The 23,092-nt window shown below is 49.6% G+C and overlaps 7 protein-coding genes across 7 annotated transcripts; 4 read left to right on the top strand and 3 right to left on the bottom strand.

The window, feature by feature from the left end:
* Positions 1 to 145: 145 nt before the first annotated feature.
* H6S33_002870 (uncharacterized protein) lies at positions 146 to 5,452 on the top strand (the record flags this gene model as incomplete). Its single annotated transcript, XM_044834255.1, has 2 exons — positions 146 to 542; positions 615 to 5,452. 2 exons carry the CDS (start codon positions 146 to 148, stop codon positions 5,450 to 5,452), a joined length of 5,235 nt encoding a protein of 1,744 aa, XP_044693031.1.
* A 200-nt stretch (positions 5,453 to 5,652) lies between these two features.
* On the bottom strand, positions 5,653 to 6,139 carry H6S33_002869 (uncharacterized protein; the record flags this gene model as incomplete). Its single annotated transcript, XM_044834254.1, has 4 exons — positions 5,653 to 5,697; positions 5,768 to 5,818; positions 5,904 to 5,934; positions 6,018 to 6,139. 4 exons carry the CDS (start codon positions 6,137 to 6,139, stop codon positions 5,653 to 5,655), a joined length of 249 nt encoding a protein of 82 aa, XP_044693030.1.
* Positions 6,140 to 8,937: 2,798 nt separating this feature from the next.
* H6S33_002868 (uncharacterized protein) lies at positions 8,938 to 9,525 on the top strand (the record flags this gene model as incomplete). The annotated part of the gene is made up of 3 exons (XM_044834251.1): positions 8,938 to 8,984; positions 9,069 to 9,293; positions 9,363 to 9,525. The coding sequence occupies 3 exons, from the start codon at positions 8,938 to 8,940 to the stop codon at positions 9,523 to 9,525; spliced, it is 435 nt and encodes a 144-aa protein (XP_044693029.1).
* A 1,757-nt stretch (positions 9,526 to 11,282) lies between these two features.
* On the top strand, positions 11,283 to 11,953 carry H6S33_002867 (uncharacterized protein; the record flags this gene model as incomplete). The annotated part of the gene is made up of 2 exons (XM_044834250.1): positions 11,283 to 11,517; positions 11,574 to 11,953. The coding sequence occupies 2 exons, from the start codon at positions 11,283 to 11,285 to the stop codon at positions 11,951 to 11,953; spliced, it is 615 nt and encodes a 204-aa protein (XP_044693028.1).
* Positions 11,954 to 13,473: 1,520 nt separating this feature from the next.
* H6S33_002866 (uncharacterized protein) lies at positions 13,474 to 13,834 on the bottom strand (the record flags this gene model as incomplete). The annotated part of the gene is made up of 3 exons (XM_044834249.1): positions 13,474 to 13,479; positions 13,548 to 13,666; positions 13,735 to 13,834. 3 exons carry the CDS (start codon positions 13,832 to 13,834, stop codon positions 13,474 to 13,476), a joined length of 225 nt encoding a protein of 74 aa, XP_044693027.1.
* Positions 13,835 to 15,941: 2,107 nt separating this feature from the next.
* H6S33_002865 (uncharacterized protein) lies at positions 15,942 to 16,297 on the bottom strand (the record flags this gene model as incomplete). Its single annotated transcript, XM_044834248.1, has 3 exons — positions 15,942 to 15,947; positions 16,008 to 16,144; positions 16,201 to 16,297. 3 exons carry the CDS (start codon positions 16,295 to 16,297, stop codon positions 15,942 to 15,944), a joined length of 240 nt encoding a protein of 79 aa, XP_044693026.1.
* A 2,170-nt stretch (positions 16,298 to 18,467) lies between these two features.
* Positions 18,468 to 22,738, top strand: H6S33_002864 (uncharacterized protein; the record flags this gene model as incomplete). Its single annotated transcript, XM_044834247.1, has 9 exons — positions 18,468 to 18,793; positions 18,854 to 19,044; positions 19,270 to 19,589; positions 19,658 to 19,725; positions 19,789 to 19,813; positions 19,906 to 19,923; positions 19,976 to 21,220; positions 21,558 to 22,326; positions 22,386 to 22,738. The coding sequence occupies 9 exons, from the start codon at positions 18,468 to 18,470 to the stop codon at positions 22,736 to 22,738; spliced, it is 3,315 nt and encodes a 1,104-aa protein (XP_044693025.1).
* Positions 22,739 to 23,092: the final 354 nt, after the last annotated feature.

The raw sequence follows: 23,092 nt of genomic DNA, 5'->3' as shown, positions 1-23,092 counted from the left end.
CCCCCCCTAGTCTCTACACGTACCGGTACTCCGCCATCACCATTGAAGCTCATACTGCATACTAGTACCCTAACTTGTACTAATACAATTGACGACACCCAACGACACCCACCGACGCGCCAGTCGCAACTATTCACCAGCGCCAATGAATCCTTCTATAACCGCAACTTCTGCCTCGACGGAAACGCCACCCACAGATATGGATTCTCCGCCGACCCACTCAATTATGCCGCGCACGGAGCCCCAAGTAACGATGGACCCCACAGACGACCTCAACTACGCTACCAATTACCCCAAATCAACTCACCTGGCCTCCTATATGCCCCTGTTGGATAGGTGCCCGGAGCTCATTCCCATGACTAACCTCTCTCCTAGAGATCGTCTGGAAGAGGAATTTCGTATCGCGCTTACCATGGAGTCCTTGAACATCCGGAGGGGTAAGAACGGTCTTGCAGGTCTCCCAGAGTTCGCAATCCCCACTATTACGTATCAGTATCCAGCCAGGAAGGGCGGAATGATAAAGATTGCCTCTTTCAATACAGGTGGGAGCTCAGGGTTAAACGTGACAAGGAAGTGTGGTGTATGTTTGTGAGGGTTCGGGCTGACAGTGGTAGGCTACAACAACGACCAGGCGGAGAAGATAGTACAAAAGGCCTTGGAGGGTTTGAGGGATTTGGACATCAAATCTGCGGTGGATGGGAATGGGGAAGAGGTAGTGGCCGACGATAGTGAGAATTACTCCGCCCCGCCAGCCGCTGCACCGGTCAAGCAGGGTGCGGACCTTGGTCCGTCCGCACAGCCCAGCTCACGTATGTCAGCGGAGCCCACCACACCGATATCAAGCCCATCAGGCGCCGGAATTACCGCAGAGAACGCACCCGCCGCGGAGGCCCAACCTACACTCACTTTAGTGCCGGGGTCCGACCCACCCTCACAAATACCCGCCATAGACACCGCCGTAGAGACCACAGAGGACCGGCCCTCATTAACCCACGATACTTCCTCATTACAAGGTCGTTCCTGGCAAACTCTTACGGTCGAAGAGGCCACCCACGCCCTTTCCCGCACACCTCCCACACATCCGCACCACGCCGCAAACGTTTTCATACTCGGCCAACTCTACCTTCTCCGCTACAACTCCACGAAAGACCACACATTTTTAACCCTCGCCCTGAAACACACCGAATCTTCCCTCCGCCTCTTCCCCGGCATTCTTCGCCTGATCCCACTCGTGAGCATCTGCCGCATCTTGAGCTTGCAGGGCAGCTATACCCGCGCGGACTTGCTCCTGAATGAAGGCTTAGTTATAAAGATTGAGGGGGCGGGGGTCTCCACGCTGATGAGTTCAAGTCGTTTGCGCGGGGAGCGCTACTCCACTACACAGGAGGCAGAACATCTAGAGATGGCAATAACATATATGACTGAAGAGCTGGCAACACAGAGCGGGGAGGGAAGAGGCTCGCTTTTACTCACTTTGAGTTGTATGCACAATTACAGCTTCATGGCTACACGGGAGGCGGCAGATCTGGACATGGCCATCGACCATCTGACCGAGCTGACGGGTCTAAGCGCCAACCCAAAGCTCCGGAGAATGTTGGCAAGATACCACGCTACCCGCTATGAGACTAGTAAAGCTCTGACGGACCTGGATGCCGCTGCGGCCGCTCTGGAAGCTGCGCTATATGCCGCCAAAGGAGGCTCCGCCGCTCGGGCGGACACTATCCTCCGCGCAGCGGTGGCCCGCCACAGGTGGCTGAATACTGACTTGGGGGCAGACGTGAGAGACGCGCTCAAGTGGTTATATATAATGGCCCTGACGTTCAGACCATATGCAATGCTAGTTGTCGAGCTGGAGTTTCCAAGCATCAAAGCTCTACTTCTTGCCCATACACGCATAATTGGTGACCGCGAAAGCCTGGTGGAACTGAAGCACTTTGCTTCCAAATTGTTTGATCAGCTGCCCGAGGGTGATGAGCGAAACAAGATGGCGGTGGAGCTGGCCAATCTAGAGTCCAAACTGGCTGACGGCTATGGCATGGATCCAATTGCTCATGTAGAAGCGGGACTGGATGTTATTGATCCGGAGGAGGAGCCGGAGTTGTATATCGATCGCCTCGATATTCTTTCTAATCACCTCATGGCGCGATTCGAGCGCTACGGGAACCCTGCAGATGTAACAGCTGCGGCGGAAAAGCTAGAGATTGTTGTTGCCGTGACCGAACCCGTAGGTTGGCGCTATTTCGACCGCTTGCAAAGATCATCACGATGCCTTTACATACGCCACAGGGCGCTAGGGGAGCCAGCGGACCTCGACAGTGCAGTAGCCTACGGTGAGATGTGTTTGGCCGCGGCGGAGGCCTTGCCAGGTGATGATGGCTCCCATCATCACATTCGCGCGTCGCATTTCTTTCTCATCATCGCCTACACCGCGAGATTCAACCAAACAGACCAGGTGTCGGACCTGGACAAGGCGCGGAAGCTGGCCACGGTGGCGTCCGAAGGGATAGAGGAGGGCGATCCATTATATGCTTCCAGCCTGGCAAATCTCGCTCTGAACTACGGGAAGATGTTCGAGAGGAGCAGTGTGAAAATGCACATCGATTCTGCCATTGAAATTGGCCAGCGGGCTCTGGAGATGGCGTTCAAGTGTAAGCTTGACCGAGAACACCAGGCTACGCATATGGAGCGTCTCAGCCGGTTTTACCTGTTGCGGTACCTAAGAAAGCCCATTGCCAGCGATGAGGATCTGGTAGACGGGATCCGTCACAGCGAGGAGGCGCTGAAACGGACACCAATGGATCACCCGGGGTATGCAGACCGCCTAATGCTTCTTGGGCGCTGGGCCCACCGGAAGCATATGCGGAAACATGGCAGCCTCGAGGATATGGATCGGGGGATCAAATACGTGAAGACTGCACTTGATATGATGCCGAGCGGGAGCCCCAAGCAGGCGGACGCGAGGTCGACGCTCGCTCTAATGCAGGTGATGCGGCGGGCTCTTGGTGACCCCACTGACAAGGTGCTGGTCGACGCGGACACGCAGGCGTGGCTGGAGGGATCAGATGGATCGATAGAGGGGGTCCTATCAGCGCAATATTGGCTGCGGTATCAGCGGCTTGGGGACTTGACTGATATCGAGAAAGCCGTCGAATACTCTCACGCCGCACTTTTAAAATCACCAGAGCGAGATGCCACACGCGGGGCTGTCCTCGCAGTGTTGGCCGGCCACCTCATGAGTCGGTACGAGAGACTGGGCGCAATGGACGATCTCGACATGGCCATTTCCAAGGCGCGGGAGGCGGTCGAGTGTACGCCGTTCGACGCTCACGGCCGCCACGACCGCCTGATAGAGCTCTGCCAACTCCTCATTGACCGCTATCGCCGCATCGGCTACGCCGCATTCGACGACCTCCTCGCCGCCATAACTCTCGGCCAGCGCTGCGTGGAGGTCACCGACGGCAGCGATCCACCGGTCCATTTGCAGATCATGCTCGCCGACGCCCTCCACCTTCGCCACACCATCTATCCAATCCTCTTCCACGACCTTGAGCGCGCGATAATTCTCACCCAAAATGCCAGAGCCCTTATAGGGCAGATGTGTTCGCGGAACGTACACCCCATCGACATCATCCACCGGCTTGGAAAGCTTTTTCGCTCGCGCTTCCGCTACACTGGCCTGGTCCACGACATTGACACAGCCATTGAGCACTTGAAGACTACCGTCAGGGAATGTTATGATGATGAACCCTCCCGTGGAAAGGTCCTGGACGATTTGGGACGATGCTATCTCCTCCGCTACCAGGCAAAGCAGAACACGGGCCCGGATGGGCAACTATCATTCCACTCCTTCCGCGACGCATGGAACGTCACCTCCGCCGCGCCACTGGTACGCATCCGCGCTGCACAGATGGTAGGGAACGTCTATGCCCGCTCTGGAAAGTGGACCGATGCAGCGGGTGTGTACGAGGCCTGTGTGAACCTCATGCCGCGGGTCAGCCTACCGTTTCTCCCCCGCGTGGATCAGCAGCGGCTGTTGGCGATGCTCACCGGCGTTGCGTCACAGGCGGCTACATGCGCTTTATTGGCCAGGAAAGGAGCCATACACGCGCTGAAGCTACTTGAGCTGGGCCGTGGGATTATTGCGGGCTTCGTTATCGACTGTCGCAGTGACGTGACAGACCTGGAGTCCGAGCACCCAGAGCTGTGGCGTCAGTTTACGGGATTGAGGAGGCAGATGGAGGACGGGCTTGCAACACCACTTCGAGCAACCGGGTGGGAGCTACTCGGTCCCAAGAGTGTCATGGCCTGGCGTAAGAAGGTGATGGCCAAGATGGAGGAAGTGCTAGGAACGATACGAGGCTTGCTAGGGTATGAGGGCTTCCTGAGGCCGCCGAGCGCCGACAGTCTCATGGCGCTCGCCGTCTCTGGGCCTATAGTGGTGGTCAACGCCAATGCGCCCCGCTGCGACGCCATCATGGTCACTAGCACCGCCATCACGAGCATCGCACTCGATAGATGGGAGTGGAAAGAAGCACATCAACAGCTGGGCGGTATGAAGGATCTCGTGACGGGCGGTATGTCCACCTACGCCGTCCGCACGAAGAAGATGCAGGAGCTGCTAATCTGGTTATGGGATGTCGTTGTCTCTCCCGTTCTCACCGAACTTGGCATTACCGCCCCACCACCACAGGGGGGTGAGCTACCGCACATCTGGTGGATCGGCACCGGTCAGCTGGGTCTGGCCCCGTTCCATGCAGCGGGACATCATAAGGATGGGTCGACTGAGAATGCAATCAGTCGTGTCATATCCTCGTACACGCCAAACATCAAGGCGCTGCAGTATTCTCGGCAGAAGCCCGCGGAGCCCATGAGGGACCTGTTGCTAGTCACAATGCCGACGACTGAAGGCAAGAGTGAGCTTGAGGGTGTGACGGAGGAGGTAAAACGGATTATTGAGATTGTGCAGCCCGATGTCGCGACCGATCTCATGGTTCACCCCGAGGTTCCGGAGGTCCTGTCATCCCTCGGCAACTATCAAGTCGTTCATTTCGCCTGTCATGGTGTTATCAACGCCGAGGATCCCAGCAGCGGTGGACTCCTACTGCAGGGGGGACGACTCACGGTTGCCGATGTAGCTGCAAAGAGCGGATGCGCAATGGTGGCCTATCTCTCCGCCTGCTCGACAGCTGAAACTGGAGACAGTGTGTTGGTGGATGAAGGAATCACGCTGGCTGCCGCCTTCCAGATGGCGGGATTCCGGCATGTTGTGGCGACCATGTGGGAGGGGCGAGATGAGGTGTGTGTGGGGGTTGCAGAGGGGTTCTATGAGAATATAATGAAGGGGTTTGGGGTGGCGAAGGCGCTTCATGATGCTGTTGTCAAGGCGAGGGGTGAGGGGAGGCGGGCGGCGAAGGTGTTGAATTGGGCGCCGTTCATACATAATGGAGCGTAGGGGCTTGACTGGTGTTTCTTTTATTATTGTACTTTCAATGAATGATGGATGTTTTGATTTCGAGATATTTATGCGAGTATGTACGTACCACGGTGGTGATATCAGAGAATAATTGTCGACTATGCCTTTTTTTGGTTGCTGTGATGTAGTGGTCAAGCGGAAGAAAGTTCCACTGAGGAGTCCCAGCTAGCTCGGGGCCTTTATGTCTGTGAACAGCGACTTAGTCTGCTTCCGAGAACAGATATCTGTAATCCCGTGAAGATATCATTTAGTAACAAAGTTGGGCAGCGAAGAGTGCCGAAACGTATTACCTACAGAAGGATGTATTGACGCCGTAGCGCCATTACAATATTTGTCGAGTCTCAGCTGGACCGTTCCGAATTGGTTCCCCCAACGGGCATTGTTAGCATGCACTCAAACTTTCTCATGTCTCATGCAAGGACTTTTGTACCTCTTGCAGTACGTCTTCGTTCTTCGGTTTGCTCGATTAAACTCACGGAACGGTATTCGGTGTTGATCTTGATGACATTGATGGCGCCGTGAATTGCTCAGATGGTATAGGTACGCTGGGCGCAGTGACAAGTTGTTCTCAACAAGTGTCGATGTTGTGAGGTTCCAGGATGTTGACGTCAGCGGGGTACATTGCGGGGGGGAACTTGGCGGCGGCGGCTGTTGCCGTAGGTGCATGATGCAGGTACAGTTCCTGCCAAGCAATCGTCGTCAGTTATCGGTTATCGCCCCACCTGCCTTTTTCAACATCTTCACTCTTAAGCGCCACAGGTACAACTAAAACTCGAAAAATTGTTTCGCGAATGTGATAGAACAATAGTTCCCCTCGGCGGTAGTTAAGCGTGTTCTACAGTCCTAGCGGGGGCTTGGGGTCCTCGGAATTTGAGCGCTTAATTCCGGCATATTTGAATACACTTTGGGTGGAAAGTTGACGCCTGCGTGCGGTGTTACCCCTTCGTTCGTGCCCGGTTCTCACATCGTTGATATTCAAAATACTAACTGGTACACGGAGTAGATATCCTCTAGGAGTGGAGATATCTGTCGAAAAAGAGTTCACAAACTGTGACTTCGAGCTCAAAGATGTTCGCACAGCGGGGGCTAGATTGAACAAGTGAAACACCCCCAATAGCGTTTGTGGCCAAAACGAACGAGTACGCAGGGGTGCGGAGTGGCTTAGATGCTCGTGGACTTGACTTACAATTCGCGGAACCAGTTTTCAGGTACTCGAGAGAGCTAATTGACGGGGGAGCAGCGGCGGACAGCGCAGAATTTCATCAATCCGGAAATAAGGGACTTTGGATTGACTCCTCCCATTAATAATAATATGGTTTTGAATTTATTGCCGGCCTGCTCCCGCCACTATTGTGTAAGGAAACAAGCACTTGCACTGCTTTTCTGGCAATCGGTCTTTAACCGCCTTTCAACATGCAAGATCCAGAAGCTAACTAGAGCCATCGACGTGCGGTGCAGGATTGACCCACTTGTCTTACCAATGAAATTGATCCAAACTGAAGTTCTCCCCGTAGATCACACTGCAGCGCCATCGTGGGAATTGCTTATTATGACTACTGGTGACATAACTGAGGGCTGGATACAAAAGGAGTCTGTTCTGCCTCGGCCTCGCAGAATTCATGCCGTAGCCTTTGGTTATAAATCAAGTGCTAGAGCCAGCGCCATATCGCCCGAGGACAGAAGTTCTCATACCCATAAACGGTGGAATCCAAACGTCTTAATCACCGCCACCACGTATCGAGTATCTGCATCTTGTTCCTTTAATCACTCCCCGTGCCCAGGGATTAAAGCAATATATTCCTCAGTTGTGGCCCAGGACAGAGACCAGCGACTAATCCGGCTACCGAATCACAGGGTATCACTCGGACTTCAACTCTAGTCCGGCTGCTGATTTTGGGCTTCCGCGCATCGGAGAGAAATACATGTAGTTTTATCATCATTAAGTGGTAACAGGAGCCCTACTATCGTTGATACCAACACTTCTATGGGTATATAAAGCCTATCTACGGTAATCATCATAAAAGAAACCAAGTCTCGGCCCTAAGCCCCAACCCTAACCCTACCCTGGAGCCCTTTATTCCCATGCTCGATCCTCCTCTCCCCCATATCACCAGCGCCGAGCTGTAGTGGTAGCTCTACACATTTCACACGAACGTTCCCGCTAGCGCCCAAGAGCAGCAGCAACCACCCATAGCCGATAGTGATCATGAGGAAGAGGGCTCTCAGGACACCAACGCACGAAACCAGAGTTGAGGATTCGGATCAAGACTTTCTCACCTCGAGCGTGCGATGCGCGACCCTTATCAACCTACCAGAGAACAAACATTAAGCGATCAAAGTCGCCGTCGGTAACCTATCTGGGGGGGCAGTACCAAAAGACTGCAAGCCCGGTATCCTCTTTGCGTATGCGCCAGTTCTCTATTGTTTGTGACCAGGACAGGGACAGGGGTCCTTCGCGTGTTTAAGCTTAGAAACCAACTGCATATCAGCCGTCGGGTATTACAGCCGTTTTCATAACATAAACCTTGGCCACACATATAGAGCTTACAGTGCGACCTGGAAAACCTTAAATTGATTACATGTACCTACCTACTTGGGCAAGATGACCTGTGAGGGAATCCCTTTGATTAGTGCCGGTCCTCTATCAGCCAATCAGATGCACAACGTATTTAACTGGCCAGGATGCAAGTTCTGTTTGAATGGAATTAAAGACCACGGGAGAAAACGTGCAGAAAAGCCACACGCCCACCGCCAACCGTGCGGGACAGCTGGGCATCACCAGAAGCACACAACACAACACATGGGTATTATTCACCAACGTTCACCCGGCCCAGCACTAATTACATACATACAAGTACATGTAGGTACATGCCTGCTCTCGAGCAGAATATATTTACTCTACTCTGGAGGGCTCTACTGCCTGCAAAGCAATGACCCCTTCCCAGAACGGCATGCCCTGAGCTTGTGCTGGTCGCGGTACTCGTTAACGTTACGTATAGATATTGTATATTGAGATTTCTCTACTCCCCCCTCTGGCAGGATGTACCGCCTCCAACTGGCTTAGGTATTGCCCACTCGAGTCTTCGTCTACCGCGCACAACAAGCGTTAGACCTGCATCTCGGCAAAGCTGCTCTAGGGATGGATTTCAGCCCCTCGGCGGGCGAAAGAAACACTCCGGCCCCCTTAATTTTATCGTGGGAAAGGGGAATCGATGGCCAAGTAGATAACCCCGAGCAAATCCCACGCCGTTCTTGATGTGTACCTACCGTCTGTCTATCCGCCTCCTTGATATATATACATGTTAATTACCCTCGTCTGAACTACGACAGCAGTAAGATCAGGTCTTTGCAGCCCAGTTTTAATAACCTACATTCACCTCTACTTCCCCCCCACGATGGCCCGCGGATGAGACGAGCGCTGGCCTCATGCCGCATTCATCATCCTCCGAACCCTGCAGCTCATAATGGCCCCGGTCGATCCCGCCATCACCCTAGCGATGTGGTATAGCGGGTTTGTACCTCTACCTCTCCATTAATTAATATATTGTCTCTCTATTATTTGCTAATTGACGATTGCACTACTACAATGCTACAGCAACGACCTCATCCTCGCCCTCACGAGTGGGACCAGTGCACTGACGGTGGTCTACACCATCACCTGCCTGATCTGCTACTGTACTGGAAAGCTACACCCGCTGTCGCTCGCGTACATCGACTTTGGCGCCACATTCCTGTGGGTGTATACCACGGCGACAACAATCTTTTGGATGGGCGGCGGCGATTACGGAATCGGGAGCTACTTCTGCCAAATGCGGTTCACGTTTTGCTTCCTATCATGTGTGTTTGTGCGGGAGAGGGGCGTGACGACTAAGTGTGCCGGTCTATATAGTTTTCTGTTTGTGGCGACAACGGGCATGGCGGTGGCGGCGGTGTATGGGGAGAGGAAGAGCGAGAGGAGGAGAGCAAAGAAGGCGGCGGCAGCGGCGGGGGGGGGTGGGGGGTGGGTGTCGGACGACGTTATTGTGCCCGGAATGGTGGAGGCGCCGGTGTAGCCTAGGCGGGGTTTTAAATAAACCTCAAATTAGTATCGTAGGGTTTTGAAGAAACCTCAAACAAACCCTCATGAGGCAGAGTTTAAATTACCTTGGATGGTTATGCAGTTTACTTGAAGAAATTAGGGGAGCTATCGTAAAACGCAATATGCTTGCAACACGCGATTTTGTAGCATAGTGCAGGTGAGCAAGAACAATGAATATGTTCTGGGCCATTGGCGGATATGACGGAGTCTCCAATGGACTTGACAAATTCGCGAATGGACTTCTACGCTCATACATCTATGGCTGGACCAGTCTATTCGCGAATGGCCTGGGAATACTGTGGTTTTAGTAGGACAAATAGTTCATCACTCACAACTAATAATGATTTATATCAATGCTGAATGATCTCTACAACAATCAGCAACCTCTGAAAAAACCATCGACCCTAAAGACCAAACCTACAAAAATAATTAGCATCTTCATGATCTTTAGCGAGCTTAAGACCTCAATATTAACAACTGACGCCTGATATGTGCTATATTGTGGTCTCTATCAGCTTCAATGACCTCTACAACTACTTATTAGGGCCCTATGAGCTCTAGTGGAGTCTAGATTATTCTCGAGTTAATTTAAAGACCCAATTCCATTACCCTTTATCCAGTTCATTCGCCAATGGACCAGTCCAGTCCCCGATGTATGGAACAGGTAGTCCATTGGCGAATCCAGGGTATTTGCGAGTCGCCCGGAACAAATAGACCGGGATTTCTCAGCACACCATGCACCGCACAAATCGAGAGTTGAGGGATTCTGATAAAGGGTTTAAATTTCAAACCTAGAGCCTGTGGTCGCGGCCGCATGCAACCCTTATCTTTATCTACCAGAAAGACAGGGCCAGGGACAGGGAGAGGAACAGGGTCAAGTCTCAAGGGGACGAGTAGCGAGTATTCCGCAGGGTACCAAGGGGGTAGTAGGGGTCGGTATGGGAGCCCATAATAGGGGTCTCGAGAGATTCTAGCGTTAGTGCGGGTTAATGGGACAAAGGAAGCAGTGGTATGGTGGGCTTCTTGAGTAAAGAAGAGAAAGTAATATTGTATAGTAACAGACAGCGTAGGTACAGAAAACGTTGCGTAAAGAAAGAAAGAAGAGAAAAAGAACAAGAAACGAGGGCGAACCTTCCTAATATACACAAGGAAATCCCCCGTGATGACAAATCCAAAGGGACTCATACGCTTACGATCAACAGAACCCGATAGAACCCAACAGCACTTTTCTGACTAATCCAACTCCTCGTAACCCAGTGTATTCACTAATCGATCCATGAAATCAAAGGTCCTTCGCGCGTTTAATTAAGCTTAAAAGCCAACGGCATATGTACATGTAGGTATATGTATCACCTGCCGCTCAGGTACTCCAGGTATTACATAACTATAGTAGAACCAGTCAGTCAGATAACAACGGGAGAAGCGTGCAGAACAGCCAAACACTAACGCCAATGTACCATGTAGGATAGCTGAGCATGTATACTCATAATTTTTTTCCATTTCCGGACTGAACTGGGTCCACATGAGCCCGCATGGAGGCTCAAACTGTGATTCGGCTTCATTGTTGTTATAGTAGTTCTTTGCTATGAATGTCTTTCTCTCACCATTCAAGTGAGTACGATGATTTCATTTATTCAAAAGAGAAAGACTAAATCACTCGGTAAGTGGGGTCAGATACTCGGTTATGTTTCATTGAGGGACGGGAGAAAGATACAACTCAAGGAGATTTCAATGCTTTCAGGTGTTCCTAGAGCTACCTGTTTGGATCTCATCAACAAAGGCAAGCAGAAGGCACTTCAGACCGGAAACCCTGATCTTTGTGCAGAAGAAAACATTGTGCCAGATCCCAACTCGTTGAAGGGTAGTAATAAGGCCTTGAGTGCCAAGCAGCAAAGAACTTTGATTGAGTTAGCTTTATCGGATGCAACTCACTACTGTATGCTTTTAGGTGAACTTGGAGCAGCAGGTATGCCACAGTAATGCGTCTTTTTATGCATTTTTTCCCTCTAACATAATAGATAGCTGGTTTGAACGTGGGAATCAATACCATCAGTAAAACCTTGAAGGCAGATGGGATCTATCGACACGCATCCACCAAGACGCCTTTGATGAATGATAATCACAAGGCTGCACATCTGGCCTTCTGTTTGCAGCACCGACAGCAGAATTGGCAAGACATTATCTTTACAGATGAATCCTATTTTGAGACTTGTAATCTACTGGAGAGAAGAGCCAGAGGTGTCATACGATGCACTAGAGAAGCTTTTACACCATGCAATATGAATAGAAAGTTCCAAGGGGGGGCTACAGTTATGTTCTGGGGGGCAATTCTATACAGATATCCAGGCTCTCAACTACCCTACTATGTCTACAAAACACCTTACGAAACAACTATTGAATGAACCGCTGCTTTGGTAGCCTTGCAAAGGGAGTATGAAGTCAAGTTTCTGAACCTTATAGAACCTGACATTCTACCTGTCCACTGGGAGAGAAAGCATGATAGGAAAGGAGGTATAGATTGATATATATATCGAAAAAGAATTTTGTACCCCCTTCTCTTCCCTCTTGCATTACTCATCAAAGAAACTACCAATCCTAATGTGATTATAATGGAGGATAACGCACCTGCATATAAACATCAGTATCAAGAAGTTTTCAGGCATCGTGCAGGCCTTCAAAGACTTGAATGGCCTGCCAATTCGCCTGATTTGAACCCTATAGAAACTATCTGAAACGAGATGAAGGACAGTATAAAAGTCAGACTTGGTTGGAATTTTACTGCACGAGGGATCAGGGCTGTAGTTGAAGATGAGTGGAAACTATATACAGTTGAGAACATCAATTGGCACATCATGTCTATGCCCCGTAGGATAGAAGCTTGTATTGCGGATGGGGGCGGAAACAATTTCAATTTTTGAAGCGGAAATATCAATCCTCGTACTCTACTGAGTAGGCAGGTCAAAAAGGTGCATATGCGCCTATATTCAAGCTCATGCGGACCCAGTTCAGTCCGGAAACGCAAAAAAATTACGAGTATATCGCGAGAAGCACACGACACAACCTACTCTAGTACCTGTAGGTACATACCTACTCCGACTAAGAGTGCCGGCCTAGCTTTCTGTTTGTGGCGACAACGGGCATTGCGGTGGCGGCGGTGCAGAGGGAGGGAAGGATGGAGAGGAAAATGCAGAGGAGGAGGGCAAAGAGGGCGGCGGGGGGGAGGTTGGTGCCCGACGTTATTGTGCCCGGCATGGTGGAGGCGCCGGTGTAGGTGTGGTATGCGTGGCGTGACTTGGTGGGCCCTGCGTGGGTTTATTTGTTCTAATTGGGAAATATCTGTGTCTGTTCTACAGATCTCACTCCCTGTACTTACATATATGTTGATAGCCTTTCATAACCCAGGTGTCCTCAGAAGTGGCCTTACAATAGTCCTTTCCCCATGAAAAGAACGGTTACGTAGAACATAAAGACCCTCTACACCTGAAGCGCCTACCCCAAGGAAACAACGAAGCTCACCAAGCGAAGAGCGTTTACAGTATAAACATTCAGTAATTAACCCTCCCTCGTAGAGTTCGCCTGAGCTAGGGTTAGGGATACCTTCAAGAAGTTGAACCCCTTCTAAGCCAGACTCAAGGTGCGAAGGTAATTTATATGGCATACGTAACTGCATGTACTTGTGGTAGGTAATGCCATGATCCAGTAGCAGATCGAGATATCACGCAAATGCACAATTCACTCCCAAATATGATTTTTTTCATTTGCATTCTTGACTAGTACTAGCAACCCGCAGTACAAAACGTGGCAGTGATCACTACCTCCGGTGCCAAGCCGGAGAGGAAACAAACAAAGAAAAGAAAGGAAAGTTCAAAGTGACTCCAACTTGAAATAGTCATGTCACCGAGCTGGTGGTGGAAATGGTTGCTCACGGCTGATTTTCCCCTGGGTCAGCAGTGCTTCATCTATGGATACTCAGCCGGGGCGCGGGGGACAATATACATTCTTGACGCAATTCCCGGCAACGATGCCCCAATAAAGGCAGAACGAGCCGGGGCAGCAGAACTCATTCCAGGGGTTGCAAGACTTTCCAATATCCTTGCAGACCATCGAATTGGTTTCTGCTCCGGAAACAGTTAAAGCTGGTTAGCTACCGACTGATGTAAACGTGAGCATATATACGGCTAACCAATCTGTTGGTCGTCCATGAACACAGTGATTCTAGTAGTTGGGATTGCATTGATGCTGCTAGCGGCGGCGAGGGTGGAAATGATATAGAGGAACTTCATTTTGAGATGCAGTAGTGAGAGCCGGATCTAGGAGGTCTGCGCGCAAGTTTAGTTATCTGAGAGAATGTTGACGAGAGCTGGCTTTATATATCAACACTAGGATATATATATAACACAAATCACACAAATAGTTCTATTAAGATCTATCTCCACAATATCACTGTTGCCTTTGAGAATGGTCACAGGGTGAATACTTTGCATCACCCCCTGAAATACCACTGACTAGAAACATTATCGATATGTCACGCGCACGAGATGGATATATTGCATAAAATAATGGAGCATTCGGGACCCCATCCCTTCTCTCTTCTTTAAGAGCCACATTCATGATCAATGCTCACTATATTTGATACTTACCAGACGTATTCATTCTTCTTCGTAGTTTAAGCTTCCGATAATAGCAAGGTATCGGACACCAATCAGATCGAAATGTAAGGTGTCGGATCAAACTCCCTAATAATCAGATTAGCACAAGCACAAGTGCTATTTACCTTCAGCCTAGTGGCATGCAGAGCGCCTATTTACACTTCATCATTGTTATCGGAGCTCCAGTCAATTGATCGATCCTGGATCCATGATCTTGCCTCCACCCTTTCGAGACGATCTCGAGACTATATATGGCCCAATCTTAATTGTCTCGTCGTGCCAGATGAGAGTGATGGTTTTGCCTTGTCTTGCCCATCACAAAACAAGATTGAGAAGCCCGAATGAGTTCAATAGTTGTGAGCCCTAATAAGATGCCTGTATGGCAATCTTCGATTGAGATCCTAAGTACTTATGTACCTATTTCCTGGTATTAGTACTCAAACTTTAGTTTATATGTTACCTGGCAGCGGTCACAGGGTACAGAATGAAGGGAGAACTATATATACAGCTTTGTCCCGATAGGCAATATCTATGCTACTAGCTCATAGATTTTGGTAGATTTCAAGCCTGTCTCAAGACCATGGATTCAAAGATATTAACGTTGTTGAATTACTCGATCGCGAGAGAAATGTCTCGAAATGAGACTTCAAGATAGCCTGGCATAATATAAACAGGTGAGACAACTATTCGTAATTGATTTGTGGATATGTGATACCTCTGTCGGCCTTAATTGACATCCTGATCCCATTTGTGGAACAAAATCTCTAAGAGTCTGCACATTTTATTACGAATATTCTCTAACAACTGAAACCCTGGTACTGCTATAGCTAACCATGCTTATGTCTCAGCTAGGTGATATATAGCAATTCAGATCGTGACAGCCAGCGTACGGCATGCGATCGATCCCAGAGCGACCCAGCTAATTCTTCACCGGAAACCGGTAATCTGAATTCCGGATGAAGATCTGAATAAGCTGGCACTTTACAACAATGAGCCCATGGAGAGGGACGAATGGGACGGGACCGAGGTCAAACTGGAGGTGTTCTATTCGCCTCAGCTGACTAGATATCAAACCGTGTTCGGAGATCTGGAGAAATACGTATATATACACGTACCCGGGCCCATAAATCATCCGGAGATGCGTGCAACGATATTGCCTTATATATCAGAATTCAGCCTAAGGGAGAGAATGTTCATGGAACATCACTCACCTTTACATGCCAAGCCGCAGTTTGTACCTACCAAGCACATACACGCAGCGCTTGGGCTAGCCATGGTACATCGCTCGCACAACGCAACCCGCGACATCATGATCATGACCACTAATTCGGATCGAACGGTTTATATAACTAATTATAAATGCTCAATTGATTCTCGTAATAAACATGTACGCTATCTTTGCGACCTCCTGGCTGTTAAATCACGCAAAGAATTGTAACCCTTTTAAACCAGACTCAATATTAATGTGCGAAAGTGATAATATGGTATATATGCAGCTACGACTACTTGTAACAGGCAACGCAATGATCCAGCAGCAGTAGCTCGAGATCTCACGCAAGTTAAATGCACAATTAACTCTCAAATATGATTTTCCATTCTTAACTAATAGCAACCCCGCGGTACACAACGTAATCACGAACTCCGGTGTCAAACCAGAGAGGACACGTACGGAAGAAAAAAAGAAACTTAAAGTGACTTCAACTTAAAATAGTCATGTCGCCGAGCTGGTGGAAATGGTTGCTCAGGGCTGATTTCCCCGTGGGTCAGCAGTACTTCATGTATAGATACTCAGGGGGGACCAACTTACATTAATCTTGACGCAATTCCCGGCAATACCAATGCCCCATAAAACGCAGAACAAGCCTTCGCAGCAGAACTCATTGAAGACGTTACAAGACTTTCCAACCGTCTTGCAGGCTGCCTTACTTTCTACTTCGGAGATAACTGCACTTTGTTACTATCTGTACCCACTCGGAGAGAGGACAGGGTGTAGGACAGACCCATTTGGTCATCGTCAATGATAAGAACTCTAGTGGTTGGAATTGCGCTAATGCTGCTAGATGCTGCGAGGGCAGAAATGATGTAAAGTAGCTTCATTTTGAGATGCGATACTGAGGCTAGGAAGGTGTTGTGAGCTTAAGAAGGTGTTGGACTAGTGTAGTTGTCTGAGTAAAAGCGACGGGAAATAGCTGGATTTATATCTCAATGCCAGCACAACAGAGCTTCATACATAAATAACTCCATTGACATCTTAATATTTCTTCTACATTGCCGCCTTTGGGGTGACCATGGAGTACATTCTCTGCGCGACTCTTCAAAATATTTCTGACTTGTGCGAAACTATATCCGCGGCCGATCGATCATAAGATAGATACTATGCAAGGCGGAATTGAACGCTCGGAAGGAGATACGAAGAAATCTAAAACAGTTACAATACGGTTCTTCCCGGTTGATATTGAACAGATGACAGAGAGTTCAGGACGCATATCAAGTACAGAATATTCAAACGTAGTCACAAATCCTATTAGCAAAATGTTATACAGAGGTCAAGCATGACGGGATCGGATATACAACCCTTTTTCTATATAGCACGCATCGCTCGGATGGAAAGTAGCTTACTCAAAATAACGCATTAACTACTCATATGTACATATCGCCTTTTGACTAGTTGGTTTGTCCATGGGACGAACTTTTGTCGGCCTGCCGCGGCCTCCTGTGCATCGAAAGTTTATCTCTATAGTCTGGATTCACCAGTTCGTCACACTATTCGCTTCCGTCCAGTATACTACATGTATGTCATTCTGCCGCTATAGGAACGTATTTGACAGCTTGCCTTATTGTCCTGTCCAATTCGTCTTTCGGGAAATCCTGTGTTTAGAGCTTTTATACATACTCAATTGCAAGCTAGGACTATAGCACCCAGTCCTCCAGTAGTTGCTACACAAGCTGACACAGAACACCGAGACGTTACAGATAGCGATACACACAACATGAATCATGACGGGACCTCCCTCGATCTCGTCTTATCTAGATCTTATAATATATGGGAAGAGAGCCATAGTTTCTACTGTATGCGACCATATGTACCCAGAATCAAATTGATGATTTAAAAAAAAAAAAAAAAAAAAAACAGTCTTCTAGTTAAAGGGGCGTACTATCGCGCAAGGTCTTGAGACCACAGCTCATGTAGAGATTAAGGGTTTCAACTACACGCCAATAACCCGGGTTAGGGTTCGCACGAATTCGCAAGAGTCAAGCTAGAAAATCCAGAGTGGGTTTTCTATATACAGTCTTCCTGTAATAAACAATTACTTATATAATATTATACCACCTATACCACATACACAGCGCCATAGTGAATTTTGAAGGTAACGGAATGATGATTGATGATGAGTTGGGTGGTGAATTAACCACATCCAAGTGCCTTTTGTACGTCCTAGAAGATGCGTTCATTGCCGACCATGTCCGAGTCTCCAAAGGTAACCTTACATACTATGGAATGGATCCTCAGTATTCACAAGCCCCATGTTCTTCTGCACGACCCGAGCTCAATATCTTCCATATTCCTCAGGCCGAGAATTAATGATACTACACATATATAGGCTTGGAGTCTACAAGTAAAGGCTACTATAGAAAGGTATGCATCCCGAATCGATTCAGTATAGTATGTCCTCCGACTCCGCAAGGTTAAAATACGAATCCACTGTACTCTGGTTGGTCTTTGTAATCAACCGGTCTTCTCTCTCTCCCGCATTCCCCTGTTGAGGAGCAACTATTACGATCTCAAGGTAAATCTTTATATTGGATAGATGTTGAACATGAATTGTTGAATTTAGGCCCTCTACCTTCACTTCGCATATAATCAAACAGAAAAGGAAAAAAACCTCTTCGATCACCGAGTGATATGTCATGATGCAGCCTGACCTACTGATCACAGGAAGTGATACTAGTGAAGACTTGCTAGTAGTGAGGATAAATATCCGCCATATCCGTAGCAGCTTGGACAAGATGATGAGTCGTTCTCAGTTGAGCCACTGCATACCTACCCAGCCATTGCATGTCATGCATCTAATGCGGCGTAACACTCTGTGCGCGTGTTTAGTAATCAGTTTATCGCAGTCGCGGCGACATCCAAGTGGTCAATTGCGCGGGGTTCGAGTACATATGTACATTTCAATAAATCGTCCTATTCTTCCATCCTTTCACCTTATTATTTCTTCCTTCATTTCATCCTCGAGGACAACCGGAAACTAATCTCATTTACATCATGGTCTGGGTATTCTGGAACACGTCCCTACTCGTATGCTCCACCGAAATCTTGCTGCTCACCACCGGCGCACAGCCGCGGTTCCTTGCCTCGATTATGCTGTGCACCGGTCTGGTAGGAGTTCTTATCCTCCAGACCCCCGACGCCGACCACCAGACCAAAATCCTTTATTATCTCTTATACATTCTCCTGAACTGCATTACCCTTCTCCTTTCCCCTCTACAAATTGTGCTCTTCATTTTCCTCGGTCCCAAGCGACCACTCAACCACGGCATTAAAATCCACTACGAGCTCAAGGGCGAGGACACGGACAAGACAACGGTCGAGTGAGAAGCCCCTTCACGCGCTAAATTTCATAACTGACCATTAGCTAACGAGTTATACAGTATCGTTGCGGTTCATGGGTTAGGCTCGAACCCAGACTGGGCGTGGACGTGGGAAGACCCGTATACCCAGGAGAAATGCATGTGGCTGAAGGACTTGCTCCCAAAAGCATTTCCACGAGCACGGATAATGGCATATAACCATAACTCGGCATGGTTCCGGGAAGCACCAGTCAAGTCAGTGAGGGTGTGCGGTGAGCAGTTGCTCTATGCAATAGAATCATCCAGAACACCGGAAAACAAACCATAACCAGGCTTTGGAGTGCGTCATGATTTGGTCCATATAACTGAACGATGGACGCTCATCATATATAGGAGAGTTCTAGGCCTATCATCTTCATTGTACATAGCTTTGGTGGTATCATTATCAAACAGGTTATTTTCCCTAAATCTCAAATTATAACCATTGTGCTAAACAGAATCGTTCAAGGCAATGGTTCTCGCCGGGGGCGACAGGCAATCCAAGACACATAAAGCCATTGCAACAAGCGTGAATGGTGTCATGTTCCTCGGTGTCCCACACGATGGTTCACAACTGACTGCGTGGGGAAAGCTTCTCTCTTACTGTACGTACTGGCTCGGGTCCAGCACAGAGCTCCTTGAAGCACTGCAAACTGGCACTAGCTTTCTGAGGGACCTGAATCGTGACTTTATTAATAACTACGGCAACATGCGCACGGTTCTGGTAGACTTCATTGAACTTCATCGGACAAAGGCGTTTGGGTTGCCGTTGCTGGTGGTATGCATTACTCCATTATCCGTACATCATGGTGCAATGTCTGATCGGCTTTGGGGCGAGGGGGATAGGGTGTCGATGCTCACTCGAGCTCGAATCCGGGGGTTGACAAGGATACCGCTCGAATCGGATCATATTAGTATGAACAAGTTCAGGGCGGAAAACGGAGCATAATTATGAGCTTGTGAGAGGGCGAATCAAGCAAATTGTGGAGAAAATTGAAAAAGGTTGGTGATATTTTGGATCTAGAAGCGCATTCGTATCTTTGGGGTACATGTGCCGATATATCCATCAGTAGCTAAGATGTATGCGTTTACAGAGCAGTCAACTGCGATTAGTAAGGAGCAGAGTCCTAAGTGAAATTTTTTTATTTACCTTTACCAAAGCAGATTACTTGTTCTTACCACCGTTGGATCGGCTGCTCAGGATATCTGCAATCCCTTCGCCTGGAAGACGCTGATCTCCGTTTCAAAAACATCGAACGTGCTCACAAGGCCACATTCGATTGGGTCAGTGAGAATCCAGTTCTTAAAGCGTGGATGACAGAAAAATGCTCTCAAATTGTCTGGGTAACTGGCAAGCCCGGCTCAGGCAAGTCGACGATCGCCAAGCACGTTGTTGAGAAACTCAAGGCGCAGGAGAAGTCACAGAAGCCGAGCACTGCTACTCCTATCGTTAGCATATTCTTCAGCGATCGCGGTAATAAGGTTTTAAACTCGGTAAAGGGGTTCTTTCAGATGCTGCTATACCAACTCCTAGAGCAGAGGCCGGCGCTGTTCTCGTTGTTTCCAGGGAAGGCAGAGGATCTTAGGGGGGAAAGCTCATCCTTGTCGGTCGATACGCTGAGGGATTTTCTTTTATCTGTGATGGAGAAGAAAGAGGTAAGGTCTACTCGAATCATTATCGATGCCTTCGACGAGAGTAGCGAGGGGTGCAAGTCCACCGTGCTCCCATTCCTGCTTGGGGAGTTTGCCAAATCACCCTCTGCTCCACAGATTCTCCTAACCAGCCGCGAACATGCCAATCTGGAGATATTTCTCCGCGACTATCCCACCATCAAACTCAACGAACTGAACCGTAAGGATATCTATGAGTACGTAAGCGACGAAATCAGCAGGTATCACAGCTACCATCAGAGTCATGATATCGTCAAAAGACTCGTTCAAGAGGTGGTTGACCGCTCTCACGGCGTCTTTCTCTGGGTTAGGCTGGTGGCTGCCGAGCTACGCAAGGGAAAAATGATCGTCGGAACGTTAGATGACCTCGAAGCTGAAATCGATCTCCTCCCGGATGGCCTCGCTAGCTACTATGACCGTATCCTCCGCATGCTTGACACGAGCCCTGGATCAGAGACACATCGTATGTTTGAGTGGGTGCTCTTCACGAAGCGCCCGCAGACCCTTTCAGAGTTTTGCTACGCAATGGCAATGGGGTCAACATCATCGCAACGCCCGAATAACCTTGATGCTCTTCGGTCCAAGATGATCCCAACAGAACTGATGGAAGCCCGCATCAGGCAATACAGCGGCGGACTGCTAGAGGCGAAGCTTTCGGGTCCGTATGCGGATGCGGATGTGGATATATGTTCTATCCGTGTGGGTTTAACTGCTACGGATGCGGATGCGGATGCGGATGTAGGTGCTGTACATGTGGGTTCAAATGCTACGGATGCAGCGGATTCGCAGCTTACGAACAACCGGGCGAGCGTTCAAGTGATCCATCAATCGGTAAAGGACTATCTTCTCAAGCTCAGATCAAAGAAAACACTAGCAACGGAATTAACTGAATTAACGGAATCAACGGAATCAACGGGCCCGCCGGCGACGTCGCATCTTTTCGTTCCCGGCGCACAAAAACCTCGCCCAGACATGCATCAGCTATCTGTGCTTTCCCGACTTCAACACGCGCGTTAAAACCCCCTTCGGTCAAAGATCCCTCAGGCCGTGGAGGTATTGCTCGCAGTATTGGCAGGAGCACTCATCGTTGTCCGAGCTCAGCGACACAACCCCGCAACTGCTAGACTTTGGCTGGCCGGCGAAGGTAAACCTCGAGCTGTGGTGGACCGGGATCGCAGCCTCCGCGAGGAATGTGCCGCGACAACGCTGCCGGGTGCACAACTGGAAGAACGTCCACCGCCTGTATCACCCACTGATGACCGCGTCCAGGTTCGGGCTTCTGGGGGATGTGAGGTATTGGCTGCGAGCACTAGTGCGGAGCCCCTCAGGCCAGTACCCCAGGAGTGTTCCGGACGGAAGGATCGTGGTGCTGAGGTCATTGTCCGATGCAGCGGAGGGTGGGCATATGGATGTGCTTGAGCTGCTTCTTGAGTCGTATCGCGGTGATTACAACGGCGCGCCGGTGCCACCTATCGATCTCGGCTGCAGGAACGAGTTCATAGAGGGAGCCCTCCTCGCCGTGCTGTTCCCAGGACCGTACCCATACAGCAAATCAGGACAAGCCAAGATCACGGGCCGCCTCCTCGAGTGGCGACTAGAGGAGAACGGCCATGACGAGCAGTACACGCTCCTGTTGGCCTGGCTTTTATGGATCGCCCAGCGGGATAGGCGCGAGGAGATCGCGGAGCTACTAGTACAGAGGCTCAATGCCCCGACCTCCGCCAGCGACGGACGCACTGCTCTGGACCGTGCAATGGCGACGTCTGCGTCTGATGCGGCCCAAATGCGTGTGTTGCTGCATTGTGGGGCCAACGCGAACTTACATGTTCAGCGACATTATCCAGGTAACCCCCCGAGGGACATCGCACTGTGCATGTGCTGCACGCCGCGATCATGGATGAAGACGTGAGGATTGTCGATGTCCTGCTGGAGTATAATGCCGATATCCATGCTACAGATGAAGCCGGCAATAGTGCTCTACACCTCGCCATCATGCTCGGGAAAGGGGATATTGTGGCGCTACTCCTGACATACGGCGCAGCTGTTCATACCCCACAAGGAAAATACGAAAACGCCTTTGACCTAGCGCGACACGTGAACCTGATGATTATGGAGATGCTCCTCGAGAAACACCCCGAGTATAAACTTAGATACAAGCTGCGGAAAACTCTCGCCAAAGACGACTGCAAATGCGACCCGGCCGACGAGTGCACATGTCAGGACCGTATCGTTCCGATCGAGGACCCGGATGCCTGAATCCGGAAGGTAATCAACACGATTTACATACGCCCGGATGTTCACAGCAGATGTTTAGAGACTGTGCTCTTCTGTGGCCAGGTCAGTATGTTGAAATCCGCGAATCGTTGGGGAATCGATTCTCCATGTCGATTGTGCAGCCGCACGGTAGTCCTTGTCTTTCCTTACATTTCCGGGGGTTATTGTGGCGGGGCCGGTGAGCGAACCTCCAAGCCGGGAGAACGCGCACACAAAGGGACCGCCATCCCACTTCTTTCATTGCTGGCCAACCGCGGTCTCTTTGCCCGCCTTTCACCAGCTTTCTGGCTTAGTCATTTTATTTCTTCTTTCTTCGTTTCCTTTGTCATGTATCTA

The sequence above is a fragment of the Morchella sextelata genome (genome assembly GCF_020137385.1).
Source record: "Morchella sextelata strain SCLS chromosome Unknown scls_13, whole genome shotgun sequence".
Taxonomy (NCBI): domain Eukaryota; kingdom Fungi; phylum Ascomycota; class Pezizomycetes; order Pezizales; family Morchellaceae; genus Morchella; species Morchella sextelata.
Note: the sequence above shows the minus strand (reverse complement) of the source record. Positions and strands in the feature narration are given on the sequence as shown.